The sequence below is a fragment of the Symphalangus syndactylus genome, chromosome 2, assembly GCF_028878055.3.
Source record: "Symphalangus syndactylus isolate Jambi chromosome 2, NHGRI_mSymSyn1-v2.1_pri, whole genome shotgun sequence".
Lineage (NCBI taxonomy): Eukaryota > Metazoa > Chordata > Mammalia > Primates > Hylobatidae > Symphalangus > Symphalangus syndactylus.
The window spans coordinates 41,540,312-41,566,204 of NC_072424.2; the positions used below are offsets into that span (position 1 = coordinate 41,540,312).

General features: G+C 53.1%; 1 protein-coding gene across 2 annotated transcripts in view; it reads left to right on the top strand.

Moving 5' to 3' along the window:
• Positions 1–25,893, top strand: part of SLIT1 (slit guidance ligand 1) — a 192,343-nt gene that overhangs the window by 115,633 nt on the left and 50,817 nt on the right. For both annotated transcript variants that reach the window (XM_055253653.2, XM_055253673.2), the window contains 10 exons: positions 4,885–4,956; positions 6,077–6,148; positions 6,709–6,780; positions 7,330–7,493; positions 14,029–14,176; positions 14,655–14,726; positions 15,279–15,350; positions 17,530–17,601; positions 18,345–18,488; positions 25,595–25,758. In XM_055253653.2, the coding sequence (XP_055109628.2) occupies positions 4,885–4,956; positions 6,077–6,148; positions 6,709–6,780; positions 7,330–7,493; positions 14,029–14,176; positions 14,655–14,726; positions 15,279–15,350; positions 17,530–17,601; positions 18,345–18,488; positions 25,595–25,758 (1,052 nt within the window). The remainder of the gene's footprint in view (positions 1–4,884; positions 4,957–6,076; positions 6,149–6,708; positions 6,781–7,329; positions 7,494–14,028; positions 14,177–14,654; positions 14,727–15,278; positions 15,351–17,529; positions 17,602–18,344; positions 18,489–25,594; positions 25,759–25,893) is intronic.

Here is a 25,893-nt window from a genome sequence, read left to right on the forward strand (position 1 = left end):
GTAGTCCCAGCTACTCAGAAGGCTGAGGTGGGGAAGATCGCTTGAGCCCAGGAGTTCAAGGTGACAGTGATCTATGATTGTGCCACTGCAGTCTGGCCTGGATGACAGCAAGACCTTGTCTCTAAAAAAACAAAAACAAAATGCCATAGACCGAGTGGCTTATAAACAGCAGAAATGTATTTCTCACAGTTCTAGAGGTGGGAAGTCCAAGATCAAGGTATTGGCAGATTTGGCGTGTGGTGAAGGCTGCTTCCTGCTTCATAGATGGTGCCTTCTAGCTGTGTCCTCACACGGAGGATGGGGCAAGGCAGCTCTCTGTGGTCTCTTTCATAAGAGCTAATCCTGTTATAAGGATGGAGCTCACATGACCTATCACCTCCCAAAGTCCTCACCTCCTAATGCCATCACATTGGAGATCAGGTTTCAACCTATGCCATTTTTGAGAGGAAACGATCATTCGGACCATCGCAATGTGTCTTGCAGGCATGTGGGTGGGTCTGCACTGGTGAAGAGCTTAGAAATCTTCTGGTCCAGCCTATGAATTGGACAAATGAGGAAACTGAGGCCCCCCAAAAAGGAGAAGTGATGTAGCCAAGTCTCTAACACGATTTCAGCCCATTAGCCTTGAGCCTAAGCATGCCCCTCCCTTCCTCAGGGTCATGCCTCAAAGCAACGCTGGATGAATCATCGATTGTTGCGTAACCAATGACTTCAAAACACTGTGGCTTTCAAGAACAAACAATAACCATCTCACAGTCTCTGTAGGTGGCTGGGTGGTTCTGGCTTGGGGTTTTTCATGACATTGCATCACAATGTTGGGGGGTTGCATCATCTGAAGGCTTGGCTGGGGCTGGAGGATGCACTTCCTTGATGGCTGGCTCACAGGCTGGCAAGCCTGTGCCTGCTGTTGGCGAGAGGCCTCGGTTCTTCTCCATGTGGGCCTCCTCAGAGAGCTGCTTGAGTGTCCTTATGACATGGGCTGGGTTCTCCCAGAGAGGGCAATCCCAGAAGGAACAAGGAGGGAGCTACAGTGTCTTTTACGATCTAGTCTCGGAGGTTATCCATTACTGCTTCCATCATATGTGGTTCTTCAGAAGTAAGTTACTGAGTCCTGCCCACATTCAGGAGGAAGAGAATGAGCCTCCATCTTTTGAAGGGAGGAATGTCAAACAATTTGTGGATGTCTTTTAACTACCACAACCTCCCACGTACACACACCAGTCATATGAAACTGCATGAGATTCCCCCAGCCTGCCTCGTCCCTTCCTGTCTCTGGGCTTCTGCACATGCTGTTACCACTGCTTAGAACACCCTTTCCTCATTTTCCGTTTCTGTCTGGGACACATCAACTCTTTAAGATCCGGTCAGAGATCACCTCTCCTCCCTCCAGCGGACTTGTTCACTCACTTCTCTGTACTCTCCCATCTCTTTGGCAGTACTGTTCCTCCAGCCATTGTTGAAAGCTGGCATGTACACCCCATGAAAGCAAGTCTTTGGGGGTCCCCAGCAGACCATCAGCTTTCAGTACACATTTCTGGAGTGAAGGATTGAAGGTCTACTCACTGGTTTCCCATCTGTGCCCTCTTCTGGGCATGAGTGCTCTAGGGTAGACCATGCACTTGTGGTTAGCTCTGCATCCACAAGCCCAGCCCGGACACTGGTGCCTGCGGGCACTCCATCAAGGTGAGTTTGGTTTCATGTTGGGCTCCCATGTCAGCCTGGGCTCCTGGCTACTGAGAAACTCACATGACCATGAGCTCCAGTGTGGGCAGCCTGTTGTTTACCTGTGTGGCCTGTACAGCCCTGCTCTAAATCTAGTAATTTCCCTGCCAGCCCACTCTGCCCAGTGGCAGCATCCCACCTAGGAAGATGAAGAGAACAAGTCCACAAGTCCACAGACCAGGAGAACCATCAAGTCATTAGGGCAGGCACCACCAGGGCAGCAATTTCTTGTATGAAGCAGAGACACTAAGAAGAGGATGTGGCAGCCAAGGAGTTCTCTAGGCAAGGAAGAGATGATAACAAGGATTAGGCAGGCGAAGACTGAAATGCGCCTCTCAAGACATATGGGGCTGGGGGAGTTGCTGCATAAAGACAGGCATCGGGGAGTAGGCCACTGGGGGCCCTCTGGGGGGTAGCCTAAATCGGTGGAATTTGGGGAATGTCTCCAGGAATACTGGCAGACTACACAGGGGGGCTGGAGATATGGCACAAATAACCAAGATCAAAGACGAAAGATGCCACGGGGAGAGCAGGAAGGGAAGGTAGGGCCGGGCGAGTGCAGGAGGAGGAAGCTTCCCCCGCAGGAAGGGGAGATGCCTCAGGGATGGCAGGTGGGACGGCTCTGGAGGAGGGACAGCTATGTCTGTGCTGCAAGCTTGAACCATCTCCCCTCCAGGAGATGGGGCCTACATCCAGGAGAGAGACAGCAAAAGAGAGCAAGAATGAGGGGCGCTGATGGTGCCAAGGCCCCTTCAGACACGAGTGCCTGGCTACTTTTCTGAAGGCTGTGAGGGGACAGGACAGAGGGGCTGGGTTTGAGGGAGGGAGCACACAGATGTTGGTGCCCACTTTGTGGGGACGGGAGGGCAATTGCCTTGCCAGGCTTTCATTTTTCCCATTTTGTACATGAGGAAACTGGGCTCAGGAGGGAAAGGGTGCCTTGCAGATGTACGGCCAGGAGGGGGAGGGCCAGGCCTCGAACCCCCGGCTCCTCCCTCCAGCTGCAAGTCCCCAGCCCAGAGAAGGGGAGATAGCTGGGGACCGAGCTCCCTCCAAGACAGGGTGCATCTCTCCAGTTCCATCATTCATTCATTCATTCACTCATTCATTCATTCATTCATTCAACAAATGCTTGCCGAGTGGCTGATGTGGGCCAGGCATTGTCCTAGGTGCTGGGGTGCAGCAGCAGCTGGTCCAGTGCCTTCTAGCCCACCTGCCTCCTACCTTTCTGACTCAGAGCTCTGTGCACACCATTGAGTTTCTCAACAGGGAAACCCAGACAGGGCAGTGGCGGCCTTGACAGTTCAAGGGGCAGTGTGCGGCGGGGTAGGGGGCTGTGGGCTGTGTTCTCGGACCCTGTGGAGTGAGGGGCTGAAAGGAAGGGCACTGTCAAAGCCCATGGGCCTGGCCCAGGAGGAGGAGGTGGGGCTGTGGAACTGCCTGGCACTGGGGCCTATGTCAGGACGGTCTGCCTCTGGTTGTTCACCTACAGGACCCTGGTGTGTCTGGGCAAGGCTCTGAGGCAGGGAGCCCGGGTCCAACCCAGGTCAGTTACTTCACGTCTTGGAGCTCAGTTCCCTCCTCTGTGAAATGGGTGCAATGGCAGTTCCTACCCCCAGAGCTGCTGCACAAGCCAGGGCTCTGGGACCTGAATGCCTGGGTTCAAATTCTGGAGCCACCACCCACCAGCTGTGTTACCTTGAAGAAGTTGCTTAGCTTCTCCGAGCCTCCCTTTTCTCCTTTGTATAATGGGGATGGTGATAGTATCCACGCCATGCTCCTGGGAAGTACTCAGGCAGTGCTGGCCTGAGGGGAGTGTGGCTGTGAGTAGGAAAAGCTGACCTGGAAAGGGGCATTTGCACACGTCTGTGGATGCCAGCGGGGCTGCTGAGAGGGAAGAGAGGCAGGTGGACAGGTCAGAGGCCCGGTCCTGCCGGGGAGTGGAGGAAGGGCCCCAAAGCTTGCCTGGCAGTCACCGAGGCTGAGGATTTGCAGTCCCGACAGCGCCCCCTCCCCTCGCAGCAGGGCATTCATGGGGAGGTGTGAAGTCCTCAGTGATCCCAGCCCCCTGGGTGCTCCTGACGCCCTGTGGCCTAGGCTCACGGAGGTGCCCTGCTGCCTGCAGTCCCCAAGAGCACAGGGTTTGGAGTCAGGCCCTGCCTGGAGTTAGAGACCTGGGTGGGCCACTGGCCGACTGGGTCACCGGAGCCAATTCTGTCCTTCCTGAGTCAGCTTGCTCAGCATAAGACACAGAGTGTAAGCCCCAGGCGTGCCATCCCTCCCACAGCCAGCCCAGCGTGCCATCCCTCCCACCCGATGCCAGACAGTGGTCATCAATCCCCCTCCAGAAGCACCTCTGTTGTGTGCCCCTTTGCAGCCCTGCACGATGCTGTAGGGGCTGAACTGGCCTCTGTGGGTCTGGTGGGCTGACCTCTGTGGGCATTAGGCTGTTCTTGTATTGCTATAATGAAGTGCCAAGACTGGGTAATTTATAAGAAAAGTGATTGACTTGGCTCACGATTCTACAGGCTGTGCGGGAAGCAAAGGCATCTACTTCTGCGGAGGCCTCAGGGAGCTTTTTCTCATGGCAGAAACCTGAGGGGGAGCAAGCACTTCACCTGGGAGGGTGAAGGAGAGGGAGAGTGGAGGGGGAGGCGCCACACACTTCAACAACCAGAGCTCCTGGAACTCACACGCCATCGAGAAGTCAGCACCAAGCCAGGAGGGATCAGCGCCCGTGACTGGATCACCTCCTACCAGGCCCCACCTCCAGCACTGGGGATTACAATTCAACAGGAGATCTGGGCGGGGACAAATATCCAAACTATGTCAGGTGGGGTCTGGCAGGGCTGGTCAGAGCTGCCCCAGGCTTCTCCTTCCAGCTGCAAGCCCCGAGCCCAGAGAAGGGGAGGTGGCTGGGGACTGAGCTCCCTCCAGGACATGGTGTGTCTCTCCAGTTCCATCATTCGTTCATTCATTCATTCAACAAACGCTTGCTGAGTGGCCGCTGTGGGCCAGGCACTGTCCTAGGTGCTGAGGTGCAGCAGTGGCTGGTTCAGTGCCCTCCAGGCCACGTGCCCTGCTTCCCTAACTCATCACAGCACTCTGCAGGAACCTCTTTTCTGACCGATGTTTTCTCTCCCTCTGACTTTATCCTCCCAGGGACTTGAGTGAGAACGCCATCCAGGCCATCCCCAGGAAAGCTTTTCGAGGAGCTACGGACCTTAAAAATTTGTGAGTACAGGCCTGGGAGGGAGAAGGGTGCGGGGGCTCCAGGGCCACTCCTGGCAGAGTCCTCAGGGTATCCCCGAGTGAGCCATGTGGTCCAGGCAGCCAGGGAGCTGACCTAGACTCTCAGAGGGCTGGTGCCAGCATGGTCTTCTGGAATAATCTGGGGTTGGAGGAAACAGGCAGCCCTTGCCTCTCCCTTGGTTGTGATTCCATATGAGAGCCAACGGAGGGGGCCTTTGGGGACCTGGTGAAGCGTGTTATCAGCGTGGGCAATATTCTCAGTCCATTTCGATGGCGCAGTGTCTGTGCCTGCCTCATATTTGAGTTGGGAGAGCTGGGTTTGAATCTTCTCTTCTAGTTACACATCACATAAGCTGCTGCAAGTCAGTGAACATCGCTGACCCTCGGTATATTGTTTTGGAAAATGGGGATAATAAGATCTACTTCGCAGGCATGTTCTGAAGTTTAAATGAAACATGGAAATAAATACACTTTGTCAAATGCTATTTAAATGTAATGGCTTATTATTATTACTATTCAAATTTATTCTGGTCCAGGCTTACCACCTCCTTGAAGTCTGAATACAGCAGGGATGGCAAATGCCTGGCATGCTTGTCACACACACCCCCTCCCACACCTGTGGCACACGTTGATAATCAATCACCACATTCTTTCCCACAGAGGTCACCTCACAGCTTCAGTTTACTCTGACAGCAGCACTCCAGGTAGCCACCTCTAGTCAACCTCTTTGGTACTCAGGCTGAAATCTGTTTGCCAGCTCTGGCTGCCACTGCTTTGTAACTCTCCCATTTTTCAGCTTCTGGAACCCACTAGGTGGTCTCCAAAATGTGTGTGTGTGTGTAGGGGGGTGCCTGCTCCCCAGGGGATATGTAAGGTTGAGTAGAAGAATATAACTTTTACTTATATTTATGATTTTAACTGAAAATTAGAAAAAAAACCTTAAGTTTTTACTAATGTTCATTATTTGGAGTGACACATATACACATAACAAACGGCTAGGGGTGTACCTCTTTTGAATGAATGGAGCACGTGGTCAGAATGTTCGGACACCCTTACTCTAGGCAATGTGCCCTTCTCTCTACAACCTTCCTTTGCTTCACAGACAGCTGGACAAGAACCAGATCAGCTGCATTGAGGAAGGGGCCTTCCGTGCTCTGCGGGGGCTGGAGGTTCTGTAAGTAAAGCATGGAAAAGGAAGGAGGGGTGTGGAGGGCCCTGCTACACAGGTGCCAAGTGCCGCGGCCTGGGCGGCGAGCATCAGGGAGACAGGAAGTGGGAGACCTGCCCTCCTAGAATCACCTCGGAGGAGGGGAGGACAGGCACTCATGGGGTTGTGCCTGCAGCAAGCAGTGTGCCCCGGTATAACCTGCTCAGGATGAAACCCAAGGGTTTCTGGCGCTTGGCCTGGAATGCTTCCCCCTTTCCCCCTGCCTTTCCAAATCCCACCTTTCTTCCAAGCCAACCTGAGCCTGGGACGCGTCCCATCACCCGCCCTGCTCCATCTCCCCATCCTACCAGCCTTGGAGTCTATGGTGCTGTCGGCTCACAGCCCCAGCTCAGGGCTTTCCTGTGGGGTGGGATATGCCTCATGCTCTTCGGCTTAGCCCCTCTATGTCCAGCCCCGTGCTGGTCCACTTTAAGGTCGAGAGCCTCCCCGTTCATTAGCAGGGCGGCCCTGTCCCACATCATCTCCTGCTGGGCAGGTGCTAAATGACTCTGGTTTTTCCCATTTAGGACCCTGAACAACAACAATATCACTACCATCCCCGTGTCCAGCTTCAACCATATGCCCAAGCTACGGACCTTGTGAGTCAGCCGGGGCAGCGGGGAGCGGGGCGGCCAAGCCCGGTTGATGCCAGGGGGTAGGTGGGGCAGAAGGCGAAGGTTCTGCAGACAGGTCATGGAGCTCATTCTCCCCCAGACCCCCAGAGGCCAGCCCAGGCTGGGGGCTCCATGCAGTCGGAGGCGGAAGGAGTTATACAACTGCAGGGCATCCAATGCCACTTAATTTGTTTTTTCCTTGGAAAACAAATGATTTGTTTTTGTGCCTGAAAATGAGCCAGGTGGTTTGGGGCAGTGAGCCTTGCGAGGTCAGTGCGATGACCTGGGCTTTGCTGGGCACATTCCGGTCCAGCTGTGCCCAGAGCATGTGGGAGGGGAGGGGCAGCAGTGGGATCTTCATGGGGCTGTGGATAATCCCTGGATTGGAGCTGAGCCGCCTGCTTGACTAAATGTAGACTGTGTTTGGCTTAAACACAGCACCGGGGGCAACCTTCTGCGTGAGGTTTGGGGTTCCCACAATCTGGCTGGGCTGGGGGATCCAGATGGGTTGTGAGCCATCCTGTCCTCTTGCAGCCGCCTGCACTCCAACCACCTGTTTTGTGACTGCCACCTGGCCTGGCTCTCGCAGTGGCTGAGGCAGCGGCCAACCATCGGGCTCTTCACCCAGTGCTCAGGCCCAGCCAGCCTGCGTGGCCTCAATGTGGCAGAGATCCAGAAGAGTGAGTTCAGCTGCTCAGGTGGGTGCAGACTCTTGCCTGGCTCTCAACTGTCCCGCGCCTCCTGCCCTGCCTCTTTTTCCTGCCCCTAATCTCGACATTAATACCTGGCCTGCCCATCACCTCCTGACCCCGCCCATCACCTGGCCCCACACATCACCTCCTGACCCTGCCCATCACCTCCTGACCCCACTATCTGCCCCTCCTGCCCCATCCATCACCTCCTGACTCCACTGTATGCCCCTCCTGCCCCATCCATCAGCTCCTGACTCCACTGTATGCCCCTCCTGCCCCATCCATCACCTCCTGACTCCACTGTATGCCCCTCCTGCCCCATCCATCAGCTCCTGACTCCACTATCTGCCCCTCCTGCCCCATCCATCACCTCCTGACTCCACTGTATGCCCCTCCTGCCCCATCCATCACCTCCTGACTCCACTGTATGCCCCTCCTGCCCCATCCATCACCTCCTGACTCCACTGTATGCCCCTCCTGCCCCATCCATCACCTCCTGACTCCACTGTATGCCCCTCCTGCCCCATCCATCACCTCCTGACTCCACTGTATGCCCCTCCTGCCCCATCTATCAGCTCCTGACTCCACTGTATGCCCCTCCTGCCCCATCCATCACCTCCTGACTCCACTGTATGCCCCTCCTGCCCCATCCATCACCTCCTGACCCCACTATCTGCCCCTCCTGCCCCATCCATCACCTCCTGACTCCACTATCTGCCCCTCCTGCCCCATCCATCAGCTCCTGACTCCACTGTATGCCCCTCCTGCCCCATCCATCACCTCCTGACTCCACTGTATGCCCCTCCTGCCCCATCCATCACCTCCTGACTCCACTGTATGCCCCTCCTGCCCCATCCATCACCTCCTGACTCCACTGTATGCCCCTCCTGCCCCATCCATCAGCTCCTGACTCCACTGTATGCCCCTCCTGCCCCATCCATCACCTCCTGACTCTACTGTATGCCCCTCCTGCCCCATCCATCACCTCCTGACCCCACTATCTGCCCCTCCTGCCCCATCCATCACCTCCTGACTCCACTGTATGCCCCTCCTGCCCCATCCATCACCTCCTGACTCCACTGTATGCCCCTCCTGCCCCATCCATCACCTCCTGACTCCACTGTATGCCCCTCCTGCCCCATCCATCACCTCCTGACTCCACTGTATGCCCCTCCTGCCCCATCCATCAGCTCCTGACTCCACTGTATGCCCCTCCTGCCCCATCCATCAGCTCCTGACTCCACTGTATGCCCCTCCTGCCCCATCCATCACCTCCTGACTCCACTGTATGCCCCTCCTGCCCCATCCATCAGCTCCTGACTCCACTGTATGCCCCTCCTGCCCCATCCATCACCTCCTGACTCCACTGTATGCCCCTCCTGCCCCATCCATCACCTCCTGACTCCACTGTATGCCCCTCCTGCCCCATCCATCACCTCCTGACTCCACTGTATGCCCCTCCTGCCCCATCCATCAGCTCCTGACTCCACTGTATGCCCCTCCTGCCCCATCCATCACCTCCTGACTCCACTGTATGCCCCTCCTGCCCCATCCATCACCTCCTGACCCCACTATCTGCCCCTCCTGCCCCATCCATCACCTCCTGACTCCACTATCTGCCCCTCCTGCCCCATCCATCAGCTCCTGACTCCACTGTATGCCCCTCCTGCCCCATCCATCACCTCCTGACTCCACTGTATGCCCCTCCTGCCCCATCCATCACCTCCTGACTCCACTGTATGCCCCTCCTGCCCCATCCATCACCTCCTGACTCCACTGTATGCCCCTCCTGCCCCATCCATCAGCTCCTGACTCCACTGTATGCCCCTCCTGCCCCATCCATCACCTCCTGACTCCACTGTATGCCCCTCCTGCCCCATCCATCACCTCCTGACTCCACTGTATGCCCCTCCTGCCCCATCCATCACCTCCTGACTCCACTGTATGCCCCTCCTGCCCCATCCATCACCTCCTGACTCCACTGTATGCCCCTCCTGCCCCATCCATCACCTCCTGACTCCACTGTATGCCCCTCCTGCCCCATCCATCACCTCCTGACTCCACTGTATGCCCCTCCTGCCCCATCCATCACCTCCTGACTCCACTGTATGCCCCTCCTGCCCCATCCATCACCTCCTGACTCCACTGTATGCCCCTCCTGCCCCATCCATCACCTCCTGACTCCACTGTATGCCCCTCCTGCCCCATCCATCACCTCCTGACTCCACTGTATGCCCCTCCTGCCCCATCCATCACCTCCTGACTCCACTGTATGCCCCTCCTGCCCCATCCATCACCTCCTGACTCCACTGTATGCCCCTCCTGCCCCATCCATCACCTCCTGACTCCACTGTATGCCCCTCCTGCCCCATCCATCAGCTCCTGACTCCACTGTATGCCCCTCCTGCCCCATCCATCACCTCCTGACTCCACTGTATGCCCCTCCTGCCCCATCCATCAGCTCCTGACTCCACTGTATGCCCCTCCTGCCCCATCCATCAGCTCCTGACTCCACTGTATGCCCCTCCTGCCCCATCCATCACCTCCTGACTCCACTGTATGCCCCTCCTGCCCCATCCATCACCTCCTGACTCCACTGTATGCCCCTCCTGCCCCATCCATCACCTCCTGACTCCACTGTATGCCCCTCCTGCCCCATCCATCACCTCCTGACTCCACTGTATGCCCCTCCTGCCCCATCCATCACCTCCTGACTCCACTGTATGCCCCTCCTGCCCCATCCATCAGCTCCTGACTCCACTGTATGCCCCTCCTGCCCCATCCATCACCTCCTGACTCCACTGTATGCCCCTCCTGCCCCATCCATCACCTCCTGACCCCACTATCTGCCCCTCCTGCCCCATCCATCACCTCCTGACTCCACTATCTGCCCCTCCTGCCCCATCCATCAGCTCCTGACTCCACTGTATGCCCCTCCTGCCCCATCCATCACCTCCTGACTCCACTGTATGCCCCTCCTGCCCCATCCATCACCTCCTGACTCCACTGTATGCCCCTCCTGCCCCATCCATCACCTCCTGACTCCACTGTATGCCCCTCCTGCCCCATCCATCACCTCCTGACTCCACTGTATGCCCCTCCTGCCCCATCCATCACCTCCTGACTCCACTGTATGCCCCTCCTGCCCCATCCATCACCTCCTGACTCCACTGTATGCCCCTCCTGCCCCATCCATCACCTCCTGACTCCACTGTATGCCCCTCCTGCCCCATCCATCACCTCCTGACTCCACTGTATGCCCCTCCTGCCCCATCCATCACCTCCTGACTCCACTGTATGCCCCTCCTGCCCCATCCATCACCTCCTGACTCCACTGTATGCCCCTCCTGCCCCATCCATCACCTCCTGACTCCACTGTATGCCCCTCCTGCCCCATCCATCACCTCCTGACTCCACTGTATGCCCCTCCTGCCCCATCCATCACCTCCTGACTCCACTGTATGCCCCTCCTGCCCCATCCATCAGCTCCTGACTCCACTGTATGCCCCTCCTGCCCCATCCATCACCTCCTGACTCCACTGTATGCCCCTCCTGCCCCATCCATCACCTCCTGACTCCACTGTATGCCCCTCCTGCCCCATCCATCAGCTCCTGACTCCACTGTATGCCCCTCCTGCCCCATCCATCAGCTCCTGACTCCACTGTATGCCCCTCCTGCCCCATCCATCAGCTCCTGACTCCACTGTATGCCCCTCCTGCCCCATCCATCACCTCCTGACTCCACTGTATGCCCCTCCTGCCCCATCCATCACCTCCTGACTCCACTGTATGCCCCTCCTGCCCCATCCATCACCTCCTGACTCCACTGTATGCCCCTCCTGCCCCATCCATCACCTCCTGACTCCACTGTATGCCCCTCCTGCCCCATCCATCACCTCCTGACTCCACTGTATGCCCCTCCTGCCCCATCCATCAGCTCCTGACTCCACTGTATGCCCCTCCTGCCCCATCCATCACCTCCTGACTCCACTGTATGCCCCTCCTGCCCCATCCATCACCTCCTGACTCCACTGTATGCCCCTCCTGCCCCATCCATCAGCTCCTGACTCCACTGTATGCCCCTCCTGCCCCATCCATCAGCTCCCATTCTCACCATGGCCTTTGTCTCTGCGTGTCACTTCTTGCCTCCTCTCCTTTTCCCTCCTGTCCCCTCACTGCCTCATCCACTCATCACCCCCTTTTTTCCACCCCGTCCTCTTTCTGGTCTACTCAGTGCCTCCTCCAATGTCCTCTGGGCTCTTTGCTGCTGCTATCACCCCCTTTTCCCTCCTCCGATGGCCTCACCTCTGCTGCCTTGACAAGTCGTTGAACTGGGCCCTCTAAACTTGGCTCCAAAAGAGGTGGGCCTCAAAGCCCACGCCCTTTCACCTTCCCCTTGTGGTTCTGTGATAGCCTCCTGACTGGCTGCCCATGTCCTCCCTGGCCCCTGGCTTATACTACAGCCAGAAGACCAAAAATAACCCACAAGTCTGGGCGGTCACTGCTCGTGTACTCACCCAGCTGTCAGCACCGCGTCCAGAGTCTGAACTGCCCTCAGGCTCTGCAAGCCTGGACAGGGCCAGCACCGCCTCCCCTGCCTCCCGCTGCCTGCAGCTCCCCCAGCTGTGCCTGCCTCTGCCGCTTCCTGGTGCAGGTGCCGCCAGCCCTGGCCTCACAGGCTGCTCCCCTGCTGGGCACACCCTTCCCTCCTTGTTGCCTGCCAACTCCTCCTCACCCTGCAGGGCCCAGAGAGCCTTCTGTGATCCTACATGAGGTCCCACATTGTGTTTCTGGCGCATCCTTAGCACTTTGTCTTTGCTTGGCACAGGAAATGCTTGCTGAATGAATGGACAGTTCTCAGATTTGTGACAGAGGATTTAGAGGCTGACTGTTTCTCCCAAACCCGTGGACTGGGCCTGCCAGCCACCCAGAGCTCTGAAGGAAAGCATCTCCTAGGCACAGCCTCCCTCCTCAGCGTGAGGCTCTTGGCTGTGGCTGTCACCTCCTCCATTGCACTGGCAGACACCCAGTGCAGTGGGTGGGCTTGAACACCGCTGTGCTCAGCACTGCTGTGTGTGTGTGTGCATGCAGATGTGCATATGAGTGTGTGTGCCTGTGTGTGAAAACGTGTGCGTACACATGGGTATGTCTCATGTGTGAGCCAGGACTGCCTCTGCATCATTGCAGCTGCCACAGTTTTTAGGAATTGGAATGGGCAAATCACTTGGACAATTTTTATTTTGAAATGAAACTTTTTCCTTTGCATTTGGAAGACTGTGGTTTCTATTTTCGGACATGAGTTTCTCCTCTGGAGTCTGATCAGCCTGGCAATCCTTTTCCTTTGAAGGCCACTGTCACAATATGCCAGGAATCCATGTAGCTTTGTCTCATTTGGTCCTGGTGCCCACCCTTTGGGGCAGCCATGGAATATATTCAAAGTTAGAATGCTGGTGGGGGTATCAATTGGTTCAACCACTGTGCAGAACTGTCTAGCAGGATCCACTAAGGCTCAACATCTGTCCACCCTGTGACCCTGCAACTCCTGCTAGGTGTGTGCATTTTTTTCTGCAAAAATGTCCAAAAATATTAAAGGCAGCTTTTTCCATAATAGCCCCAAATTGGAGACAACCTGAATATCCACCAACTAATTATGATGTATCCATATAATGGAATACTACTCAGCAATGAAAAAGAACAAAGTACTGATACACACAGCAACATGGTGAATCTCAAAGACTGTATATTAAGCAAAAAAGCCAGACACAAGAGAAACTACTGTTTTATTTATGTGAAGTTCATAAACGAGCAGAACAAATCTTTGGCAATAGATCTCAGAATAGTGGTTACTTTGGGGAAGGGGCAGGAGGGAATCTTCTTGGGTAATGGAAATGTTCTATGTCTAGGTAGTGGTTCCACCAGCTACATGCTTCAGAAAGAGCACTTTGTATAAGTTATACCTCCATTTTTTCAAAGGCTCTTATTTCAGACACTGGGCTAGATCCTGGTTTTACCACTTATTAGCTGTGAGAATTTCTACAAATTAATTAATATCGAGGACTCTGTTTTCTCAGCTGTAGAATGGCAACAATAATAGGCTCCTCTTAGGCTTAAATGAAATACTGCATGTACTGCACTTATTATAGCATGTGGCGTACAGTCAATGCTTGAGTGTTTAGGAAACAATCATTATCACCCTCATGTGACAGATGAGGGGACTCAGGCTCAGAAGTGTTAAGTGACTTGGACTAGAATCCAGAGCTTCAGAATTCCAGGCCAGGATTTCTTAGTGTATGAATCACACACCAGTGCAGTTCAGTTCAGATTCAAGTTCAGCAAACATCTGACAAGAACCTGCTGTGTGCCAGGCGCCCACAGAGTTATATCAAAGTCCAGAATCTTATTTCATTAGTGATCCCCTCTGGTTCATCCTTATCGAGAGAAACTGCCAGTGTACACCCTATCCCATCCATCAGTCTGTATCTGGGCTAAAGGGAGGTACTAATGCATGACAGCCTGAGGCCACACCCCCATGTTTCTGCAGGCCAGGGGGAAGCGGGGCGCGTGCCCACCTGCACCCTGTCCTCCGGCTCCTGCCCGGCCATGTGCACCTGCAGCAATGGCATCGTGGACTGTCGTGGAAAAGGCCTCACTGCCATCCCGGCCAACCTGCCTGAGACCATGACGGAGATGTGAGTATGGGGCAGGGCAGATGCTGGGGCACAGCCCCTTGGCAGGCCTGGCTCTGGAGGGCCAGTGAAGAGCTGGAGTAGGTGCCGCCTCAGGGCTTGCCCCAAGGCCCTTCAGTGACCATGGAGAAGCCACAGTTTGCCTCTGCTGGGCTGAGCTTTGTATCTAGGGCTGGGAAACTCTGGAGGGCTGGGGAGGGAGTGTCCCTCTGTGGTCCCACCCAGCTGCGTGAGTCTGCTAGAATCAGGTTCTCAGCATCATTTGTGGGCCCCTTTCAGCTACAAACACCTGGGATAATGGAGCGCAAGTCAGCATTTTCTCTGTCTGTCCCAGTGTCCCCAGACTTCAACTTCTGGAAGTGGGAAGGGAGCAGGGGCAAGAGGGGCCAAAGGCTTATTCAGGGCAGGTGAGCCCAGCAGATAACACCCAGGGCTGGGCTGACCTGGGCCCTTGTGCTTCCCCTCTGTTTTCTCTCCGCAGACGCCTGGAGCTCAACGGCATCAAGTCCATCCCTCCTGGAGCCTTCTCACCCTACAGAAAGCTACGGAGGATGTGAGTGCCTCCCACTGCTTCCTGGGGAGCTGGTACAGGGATGACGGAGATCCTGGGTGGTCCCACAGCCCTGGGGCAGGCCCTAACTCAGCCCGCCATAGCTGAGTGGCCTTGGCCAGCCACCTGGCCTTCCTGCCCTTCAGGCTGCTTGGCTGTGATGCGGGGACCTCCTTGCAGGGCTATCGTGAGGCCCGAAGGGAGTGCTGAGCCTGAGCCTGGCTTGTGACGGGAGCTGCTTGTCATCCTCCCATTTCAGCTTGGGTACCAATAGGAGCAATTAAGGATGGGAGGGGGCTAGGAGACTGCCAGGATGCATGGGAAAGCTTTGTCCATAACTTCCCAAGCTGGAGTGCCCCCTCCTGCCCAGCCCTCAGACTGCACAGGGAAATAGCAGCCATGGGCTTTTCAAATGGGGAGATCTGGCCTCTCACTATTCTCATTTCAAAGCACTCCACCCTGCTCCCGTGGTGTCTAGGAGGTGGAGGGGACTGGGCAGGGCTCAGTGGCTGTTGAGGGATTCAGATGCCCCCTCTCCTTCTGCTCACCTTGCAGAGACCTGAGCAACAATCAGATCGCTGAGATTGCACCCGACGCCTTCCAGGGCCTCCGCTCCCTGAACTCGCTGTGAGTAGCAATGCCAAGGCTTCCTCAGTGGCCCAGGGCATCCCCTGAGGAGACTGGCAGGGCCCAGGGCCCTGGTGGATGCAGGAGGAGGAGCAGGGCTATGCCCCCCTCCACACAGCCCCTGCCCACCACAGCCTCAGTGGGTCATCCTTTGGCTGCAAAGCGTTTGCTGTTCTAGCTCCCTCTTCCTCACTGGTGGACCCTCCAACGCTGGGAGCGGGAGAAGTGTGGAGAAGCTAGGCAGAGCTGTTGCCCCTGGCAACTGGGATGCACTCCCTGCCACGGTGAGGATTTTCCCAGCATTCTTTGCACAGCCATCTTGGCCCCATCCCCCCACCGGAGCCCAGTGTGCTGTGCTCCTGAGGCCTCTGCAGTCACCGCAGGGCCAGTGAGCACCAGCTCCAGTTGTGACATCTGCCACAACTTGCTATCTTTTATCCCAAATGAGATGAATCCCAAGATGTGGTGGGTGCTGCTAGGACAGTGTTTGCCCGCTCCTCCTTCCAGTATTTCCCTTCCTTCAGGCTCTACTGGAGAAGTCTGTCAATAGAACATACAAAAGGTAGTGAAGCACCCCCGTCTCCCACTCACCAAGCGCCTCACTCCCGAGGTCCTACAGCACTTTGTCTGTACGGAGAGCACACTCAGGGCACCCTGGAGTTGGGCGAGCTCCCTGTAGGAGGGGCCATTTGTTACTCTAGGGGATGAGTGTTTTCACCTGCTCCTTGGCAGCACAGGACTCATGCTTGGCATAGACTAGAGGCCTGGCAAGTACAACAAAATGAAACTCCCCCGGGGAGTGTGGGAGCCTGCCAGCTCAGTGCCTTCTGTGCATGCCATCTTTTCTTGAAGCAGAGTCCAAGTAGAGGGTGGGTCCAATTGTGAATGGCACCCTTGAGGTTGTGCAGTGTACACCCTACACAGCTATACGTGACAGCCTGCTGAGGGATCGTTGTCATTGGCTGAGGAGATCAGATTCTGAAGGTGGCCTGCCAAAATGCAGGGCCCTTCCTCTGAGAAGTGAATAAAGCTCTCCTAAGTTGGAACATGGCAGTCTAAAAAGGTAAAAGTGAATAACCCATCCAAGTGGGTTTCTGTTGTTCATGGGTACCTGGTCACAGCCACCTCCCTGCATATAGGAACGTGGATGATTCCAGTACACCCCATCAACAGTGTCTACCTCGGCCAGCCCTGACCTTGCCTCCCTGCTTCAGTTCTTGCCCTCTCTGCTCTATTTCCCACCCAGCAGCTTGAGGGGTGTTTCTGAAATGGGAATCTGATGCTATCTCAGTGGCTTTCTGATGCTGGCTGGGTAAAGACCAACCTACCGTCCCATTTGTTTCCTCCATTCCAGCCACACTGGCCCTGTCACCTGTCCACACAGGACAGGCACACACAGCTCCCACTGCAGGGCCTTTGCTGTTGCTGTGCCCCACTCCAGGAATGACCTTGAAGCCATGTTTGAAGAGGAAGTACCCAGGACTTTTTATTCAGCTTGAACGTTTACGAGGGTAGCTTGTGGGCTCCGATTATGATATTGGGAATGGCATACAACCCCCCTCCCCAAACCTCCTGGATGTTTTCACTGTCCTCCTGAACCCACCTATGTCTACATGTGTTTTTTTGAACTTTTGTTTTTTTAAAAAACCTATACATGGAATTCATGCTCAATGCAGAAAACTTTGAAAATGCCAAAGTATAAAAAAAAAAATGCTTGAAGTCCCACCATCCAGATCTCACACTGCATGTGCCGTCTGGCATTCTATTTTTTCCTGTAACTCTCTGAAAATATGTTAATTATTCCTGCCCATGGGATTTTCTCTTCTCTCAACAATCTCCTTTTGGATTCTGGACCAGATGAATTTCCCAGGAAGCGCCCCTTTGCAGCCTTCTGTGGGGTCCACGTGTGAGGGCGGTGGAGCAGGAGCTGCTTTGTTAGTGACTGGAGTCAGGGGCATCTCTAGCCCATAGGGCACTTTATGCCCAGAAGCGGGCAACCCTTTCTTAAGACACTTTACTGTCATCTGTGGACAAGCTGCTATAACAAATATACACCATTAGGATGTGCTCCATGTAAATGGCTTAGGGGCAGCGCTGTTGAGCTGGGGCCGTCTGCAGAGCTGTGCTATCGCCCTGGTGGGCTGTCCTCTAACCCTCCTCTCTGCTGCCTTTTCTCCAGGGTCCTCTATGGAAACAAGATCACAGACCTCCCCCGCGGTGTGTTTGGAGGGCTATACACCCTACAGCTCCTGTAAGAACGAATCCTGGGTGTCTTGGGTGGGACCCAGGGAAGGGCCAGCATTCCTCTGGCCTGCTAGACTATCCCTTTAGGCGTCTCTGGGGTATGGAACTCAATTGAGACAATGAGCTTGGAAGACAGGCAGACCCACTAGGGCTGAGAAAGGCTCCAGGGCTCTGCAGAGGCTAGAGAGGGAGGTAGAGGCAGCTTCAGAGCTGCTCACAGGATGCCAAAGCAGAGAGGCTCCTGAGACTCGGCCCGTGCTCCTGAGGAGCTTGGTGTGGCTGGGGACAGAGCTTTCTCCTGCAGGGGGACACCCAGGCCAGCTCGGCCTCCTTGAACCATGAACTTTCAGGCAAGGATTGTCTCCCAGGGCTCAAGAGGCATAGAACACAAATGCTCCAACTCAGCTGCCTGGGGAACCCAATGGACCTCTGGGAAGGAGGAGGAGCCCCCCCAAAAATGCCTTCACAAGGTGGCTCTATGCTTTCCCAGAATCCCATAGGGCATCTCTAGCAGTTCTTGGAAAGAGAGAAGAGTGGGTTGACCGAGATGTCCCTGTGCATGGAGAAGGCAGTCGGAGTTCCGGGCCCCTCTCCGTGGGGCAGACATCCAGAGGGCAGATTCCCTGGGCCTGCTCCAGTGGGCTCCTCCCTGTAATAACGCAGGCCGGGACCAAAGAAGGTGCCCAGGACCTGAGATGAGTCTCATGTCGAGCCTCTCTCCTCACCACTTGGTCCTGGCTCTGCCCACAGGCTCCTGAATGCCAACAAGATCAACTGCATCCGGCCCGATGCCTTCCAGGACCTGCAGAACCTCTCACTGCTCTCCCTGTATGACAACAAGATCCAGAGCCTTGCCAAGGGCACTTTCACCTCCCTGCGGGCCATCCAGACTCTGTGAGTGCTCTGATGCCTTCTTCTTCTCCCCTCCCAGCAGGCAGGCCTGGGGGAAGTTGCAGCCTCCAGGGACAGGCAGCTGTCCGACTCTGGGCTGCTGTGCTCACTGGGGGTGGCCTCTTACAGAGGAAGGACACAGACCTGGGTTAGACCATCCAAGGTTCAAAGTCCACCTAGGCGTCTTATTGGCTGTGTGACTCTGGGCAGCTTCTCTGGGCCTCATTTTTATTTATCCATAAGATGGGGACGCCTTCCCATAGGGTTGTTATGAGATTAAAGAGGATGTTTGTACAAAGCTTAGCTCATCACAAGTGCTTGATAAATGCTGGCTCTAGCTAACAATAATATTGATGGTGATGATGATGATAATATACCGCATTGATTCTGAGACACATGTTGTTTCCACATTAACAGCTCTGAAACTGGGATGCATGTCATAATCAGTGGTACATCACTTAGTTGGCAGCATTTTGTTCTTTATTGATAGTACAAAAAATAGTAGTGCCTCTTACAATTCATAATGTTAAATCAGATGAAATACAGTAATGACAATGGTGACTGTGAATAAAAAATTAGGGAGCAATAAATCTGGTAATTTGTTGTAATATTTTATTGTGGAAAATTATAAGCAGATTAAGAGTAGTACTGTGGGCCAGGCATGGTGGCTCATGTCTGTAATCCCAACACTCTGGGAGGCTGAGGCAGGAGGATTGCTTGAGCCCAGGAGTTCAATACCAGCCTGGGTAACATGGCTGGGCACCCCATCTCCACAAGAAATTTTTTTAAAAAAGTAGCCAGGTGTGATGGCACACACCTGTAGTCCCAGCTACCTGGGAGGCTAAAGTAGGATGATTGCTTGAGCCCAGGAGGTTCAGGCTGCAGTGAGCTGTGGTCACACCCCCTGCACTCCCACCTGGGCAACAAAGAGACCCTGTTTCAAAAAAAAACAAAGAGTACTATGGTGAACCCCCAAGTTTTCATCACCCAGCTTCCAATCCTGTACAATTAATTTAATATCATTGAGTATCTAATTAGTTTTCAAATTTCCAAGTGTCTCTTACATGTTATGCAATTTTTTTGTTTGTTTTTGTTTTTTGTTTTTTGAGCCGGAGTCTCACTCTGTCACCTAGGCTGGAGTGCAATGGCACAATCTCAGCTCATTGCAACCTCCACCTCCCAGGTTCAAGTGATTCTCCTGCCTCAGCCTCTGAAGTAGCTGGGATTACAGGTGCCCGCCACCACGCCTGGCTAATTTTTTGTATCTTTAATAGAGATGGGGTTTCACCATATTGGCCAGGCTGGTCTCAAACTCCTGACCTCGTGATCCACCCACCTCGGCCTCCCAAAGTGCTGGGATTACAGATGTTAGCCACCACACCTGGAATGTTATGCAATTTTTAGTAGTTTGAATCAGGATTTAAATAAAGCCTGTGCAATATAATTGGCTGATGTTGGTTTATGTTGTTGATGTACCTCTTAAGTTGCTTTTAATCTATGTGTCCTCTCCATTTCTCTTTTCCTTGTAATTGATTTGTTGAAGACACTGCATCATTAGTTCTGTAGGTCTAGACTTTGTTGATTGCATCCCTGTGGTGTAGTTTCACATGTTCCTCTGTCCTTTCTATGTCCCTCAGATTGAAAATTGGATCTAGGAGCTTGGTCATGTTCAGTTTTGACTGATTTATTTGGCAAGATGATTTTATAGATGGGATTGTGGACTTCCCATCAGAAGGCAGACAGATGTCTGGCTGTCTCCCTTTTGTAATAAAAACAGCCATTGATCTCAGTGCTTGAACCCATTAATTCATTAGCAATCCTGAAATGGTGATTTTGAATTTGTATCAGTCTGTTTTTGTGTTACTATAAAGGAATACCAGAGACTAGGTAATTTATAAAGAAAAGAGGTTTACTTGGCTGACAGTTCTTTGGGGTGTACATATACGGCACCAACATCTGCTTGGCTTCTGGTGAGGCCTCAGGAAGCTTACAATCATGGCAGAAGGCAAAGCAAGGGTAGGCACGTCACGTGACAAGAGAAGGAGCAAGAGAGGGAGGGGGAGTGCCATCCTCTTTTAAATAACCAGATCTAGCATGAGCTCAGAGTAAGAACTCACTCATTATCACGAGGGCAGCACCAAGCCATTCATGAGGGATCCACTCTCATGCCTAGCCTTTTGCTTTGCCTTCTGCCATGATGGGTTCCTGAGGCTCACCAGAAGCTGAGGAGAGGTTGGTGCCATACTCCTCCAGTCCACAGAACTCAGTCCAGTAAACGTCTTTTCTTTATAAATTACCTAGTCTCAGGTATTCCTTTATAGAAACACAAAAGCAGACTGATACAAATTCAACCGAATCCCGAACACCGATCCGAACACCTCCCATCAGGCCCCACCTCCAACACTGGGGATTACATTTCAACATGAGATTTGGTGGGGACAAACATCCAAACCATATCAGAATTCTAACATTCTTTTTTCATTTCTAATGCAGTTGTGATTATGCTTTAAAACAGAATCCTTATATTTAACTGGAATGTTTCCACGTAAGGAAAATTCTCATCTGCTGTGTGGTTAAACTTAGGCAATTAAATGGTCCCCTTCATTCTACATCTTTAATTCTGAGCCTGCAGTTAGATGGGATGTGCTGACTTGTGGGTTCTGTGGTGTGCATTTAATGAGCATCAATTATTAATATTATTGTGTCCATTGTTGTCGCTGTAATCCCTGCCCCTGTCTATGCCAGGCAGTGCTCTTCATCAGATAACATCTACATGGGGTATTGGGATAGGTTCCAAACAGGCTGAGTAAAAGGTACAGCTCGTGACCCCTGGGGACTCTGCACATCACCAGAGATGTCAGCCACAAAAACAAACTCATTAAAGCCCACAAATTTGCCTGCAGCCCAACTCCTCCCAATTAATTTACTTATAGCCAGGGAGACAAAGAGGAAGCCCCATGGGGAAACCTTGCCAAGTATGTGAAATTAGAGGGTACAGGGAGACACTGGCAAGGTGGACCATTTTAAGCAGCTGGCAGAATGTCTGAGAGAAACATGCTAAGGAGATTTACTGGCCAGGGACTCACATACAGGAAAACCTTGGGGATGGGGAATGGGAATGAGAGACTCATATGAGCCACTGTTCTTTGCATGTATTATCTTAATACTTACAGTGATGCTATGAAGGTAGGTGCTATCATCCTGATTTTACTTAAAACAAAGACTGAGAGAGGTTATGTGACACACCCAATGTTGCAGAACATCTGGTAAAACAGGAATTTGATCTCAGGCGTCTCTTCACCATCACCAAAAAATTACTTAGCTGCCCCTTTAATTGTGCTTTCTCTGTAAGAACAGAACTCATTATTGAAGGCTGTAAAGCAACACTGAACTTTCATGCACATCTATTAGATGTTAACAACTGAACTACAATTTGGAACAAGAATAAAAGAAATATAAATCCAAGGTACTCTCAGGTACTATTATTACAACCTCAAGTGGTTCAGTTTCTTGACTGAGTCTTATTTTATTAAACCTGAGCAGATTTAAGTTTACCAAATCATGTTTGATTTGTCCGTAGCTCCAAGATCTGTGGCCAAGTGCCATGTAACAGTATTGATTTTGCTGCAGTTTTACTTGCCCCAAGAGATTTAACATTTAAAAAAAAGAAACAGCTCTATTGAGGTATAACTTACATGCCATAAAGTTCACCTGTTCTAAGTATACAATTCAATGATTTTTAGTAAATTTCTAGAATTCAACTATCACTACGATTCAACTTTAGAACATTTCCATCACCTTCCCTTCCAAATCCCTTGTCCCCATTTCCAGACTCAGCTGCTGGCCATCACTGATCTATTTTCTTTCTCTGTAGATTGCCTTTTCTGAACATTTCATAAAAATGGAATTATACAGGCCAGGTGCAGTGGCTTACACCTGTAATCCCAGTGCTTTGGGAGGCTGAGGTGGGAAGATCACCTGAGGCCAGGAGTTTGAGACTAGCCTGGGCAACGTAGTGAGATCTCCATCTCTACACAAAATTCTTAAAAATTAGCCAGGTGTGGTGGTGCATGCCTGTGGTCCCAAGTACTCAAGAAGCTGAAGTGGGCGGATTCCCTGAGCCCAGGAGTTCAAGGATGCAATAAGCTGATTGCACCACTGCACTTAGGCTGGGTGACAGCCTGAGACCCTGACTCCAAAAAAAAAAGGAATCATACAATATGCCATCTTTTGTGACTGACTTCTTTCTTTAGCATAATGTTTTTGAGGCTCATTCATATTGTAGCATGTATCAGTACTTTGTTCCTTTCAATCACCAAATAATTTTTCCATTGTGTAAATAGACCACAATTTGCTTGTCCATTCCAGGTGATGGACATTTGGGGTGGTTTCCACTTTGGGGATATTAGAACAATGCTGCTGTGAATATTCACTCACAAATCTTTGTGTGGACCAATATTTTCATTTCTTTTTTTTTTTGAATGGAGTTTCGCTCTGTCGCCCAGGCTGGAGTGCAGTGGCACGATCTCGGCTCACTGCATCCTCCGCCTCCTGGGTTTAAGCAATTCTCTGCCTTAGCCTCCCAAGTAGCTGGGATTACAGGCGCCCACCACCATGCCCGGCTAATTCTTTTTGTATTTTTAGTAGAGACGGGGTTTCACCACCTTGGTCAGGCTGACCTTGAACTCCTGACCTCGTGATCCACCCACCTCGGCCTCACAAAGTGCTGGGATTACAGGTGTGAGCCACCGTGCCCGGCCAACATTTTCATTTCTTTTGGAATTTCTGGTTCATATGGTAAATTCATGTTTAACTTTTTTAAAGAAACTGCCAGTGTTTTCCAAAGTGGCTGTACTATTTTACATTCCCACCAGTGGTGTATTATGAGGGCTCCAAATTTCTCTCATTCTCATCCTCACCAACACTTGGTATTGTTTGTCTTTTTTTTTTTTTTTTTTGCATTTTGATTCTAGCCATCCTAGTGGGTGTGAAGTGGTATCTCATTGTGGTTTTAATTTGCATTTCCCTAATGACTAATGCTTTTGAGCCTCTGCCTCCAAAGATTTTTAGCTGTGACTCCTTAATGCATATATCTAGAAAGACACTGAGAATTAGTCCTCTTTTCCTTTCCTTCCACTGCCAGAACTGTTCAGGGAGACAGCTGTGTGGCCACATATGCAGCACGTTTTTGGGTGTTCCTTTAACACGATTATTTTTTCCCAAACGAATTTTTTTTCTTCCTCCTGAGTGTTTTCCCTTTCCAGCTTCCTGCTCTTTGAAACTGTTAAAAATTCTAATTTGTATAAAATACTAAAGTTTATACAGAAGCCACCTGTCTCTGTGGGTGGTTCAAGTTTTATAGGTTGTTTTTGGCACAGCCTGTTTTTAGAAAGGAGATATTCTACACCACACACCTTGAGTATTTCAATACATGCCTAAACAACACAATTGGATTGACTTTACACAGTTTTCTGCCAAGATGGTAATAAAGGGAAGCAATTGGTTCAGGCAGGGGCTGGGGCACTGAGGCACAGCCAGATGTGGATGGGCAGCTGGGGAGGAGTCATAAGCAGTCCTTAAATCCAGGTATGTTTTAAATTAGCAACAAACTCTGCCCCCAGGATATCAGCAAACACATCCCCTCTGTGCAAACTAAAAGTTTAAAAGGGGAAATAAATGTTGAGCTGGATGCAGAAGAGGTGGGAGGGGCCTGGTCCACCTGGTGGAGCTGAGAGGAGCAAGAACTCAGGCGAGAAATAGGGAAGGACACTGCAAAGGAGAGGTGGCAGGGACCCAGCTCCCAACCGGGGGCCGGAGGGCAGAGCCCAGGAGGTGATGGATAGCAGAGAGCACCGCCAAGGTCTGAGCTGAGCTGGGCGCAGACCCTGGGCAAGGGTTTACTCATCTGCTCGGAGAGTTCCGCAGCCCCTTGCAGGGGCCTGGGCTGAGACCAGTAAGTCAGATGGCCTGAACTGATGGCACTTAGATGGAGGAAAAGTGGCCATGGCAGGGCAAGTCTCTTTGAGTTGGCCTGCTGCTCCGTCTCCCCGTACTTCTTTTTTTTTTCCCTTTTCGAGGCAGAGTTTCGCTCTTGTTGCCCAGGCTGGAGTGCAGTGGTGCAATCTCGGCTCATCGCAACCTCTGCCCCCCGGGTTCAAGTGATTCTCCAGAGCCAGGACAGGTGTAGGAATGCTCTTCCCAGGCTGCCTTGGTTTGTACAGCCATGAGCAGGGCATGCCCAGTGCTGTGGTGGCTCAGAGGTGGCTGGTCTGAACCCGCTGTTTGTCAGAGCCCACCCGTGGGCATGCCAGCATGGGGTCGCATACAGCAACCCATCACGGCCATCTGCTCCCCGCCACCATCCCCACATTTATCCTGCTGACAACACAGGCAGCCTGCGAGAGAATCTGAGTGACTCCCCAGCAAGGGGCTGCTCAGTCGTGGTTTCTGAGTTTCCTTTGTGTTGAGAGACAGCTGTAAAATGGTCAAGGAGAGGTCACTCCTGTGGCCTGGGGTGGGGATGGTGACTCCCTGTGAAGCCTAGGGACTCCAGCAGGCCTTGCCACCCCGGCCCCATCCCTCTCTATAGGAGACAGGCTGCTACCTGAGTCTGAAGGAAAGGGGACAAACCAGGGCCCATGGCCACTGGGGAGAGTCAGAGGCTGTGGCCTGGGCGCCTGCAGGCCTGGGTTTTGTTATCCTCTCCGGGCCTTGGCTTCCTTGCCTGTGAAAGGCCAGGGGTGCTCTGGCCAGTCTCTGGGTCCTTCCTGTCTCCGCTCATGCTCGTGAAATGTCCCAGGGCAGAGGGAGGGAAAGGTGAGTGGAAAGAGAGGGGACAGAATGAGGCTTGATGGGGACTAGGACAGGGACAGCAGGAAGCTCTGGGTGGCAGAGACCCTTCACCTGTAGTGCGCTGGCAGGACCTCTCCTGAGGTGGTGGCTGCACCCTGGGGGTTCACCCCACTCTCCCTTTCACCCCGTGGCTGACCCTGGGCTCCAGGCCATAGGCAGCCTCCTTGGCCCCAGCCACAATGAGGCCCTGTCCAGGTGGAGGTCAGCGCGGGTTTGCAGCCCTTGTTTCTCATAGCTGATCTGCCTGCTTTGGACAGGCACCTGGCCCAGAACCCTTTCATCTGCGACTGTAACCTCAAGTGGCTGGCAGACTTCCTGCGCACCAATCCCATCGAGACGAGTGGGGCCCGCTGTGCCAGTCCCCGGCGCCTCGCCAACAAGCGCATCGGGCAGATCAAGAGCAAGAAGTTCCGGTGCTCAGGTACCTGCCTGCCTGCCCACCTGTCCACCTACCTGCCTGTCCACCTGCCCACCAGCCTACCTGTCCACCTGCATACCTGCCCGCCTACCCACCTGTTCACCTACCTGCCTGCCCACCTGTCCACCTACCTGCTTC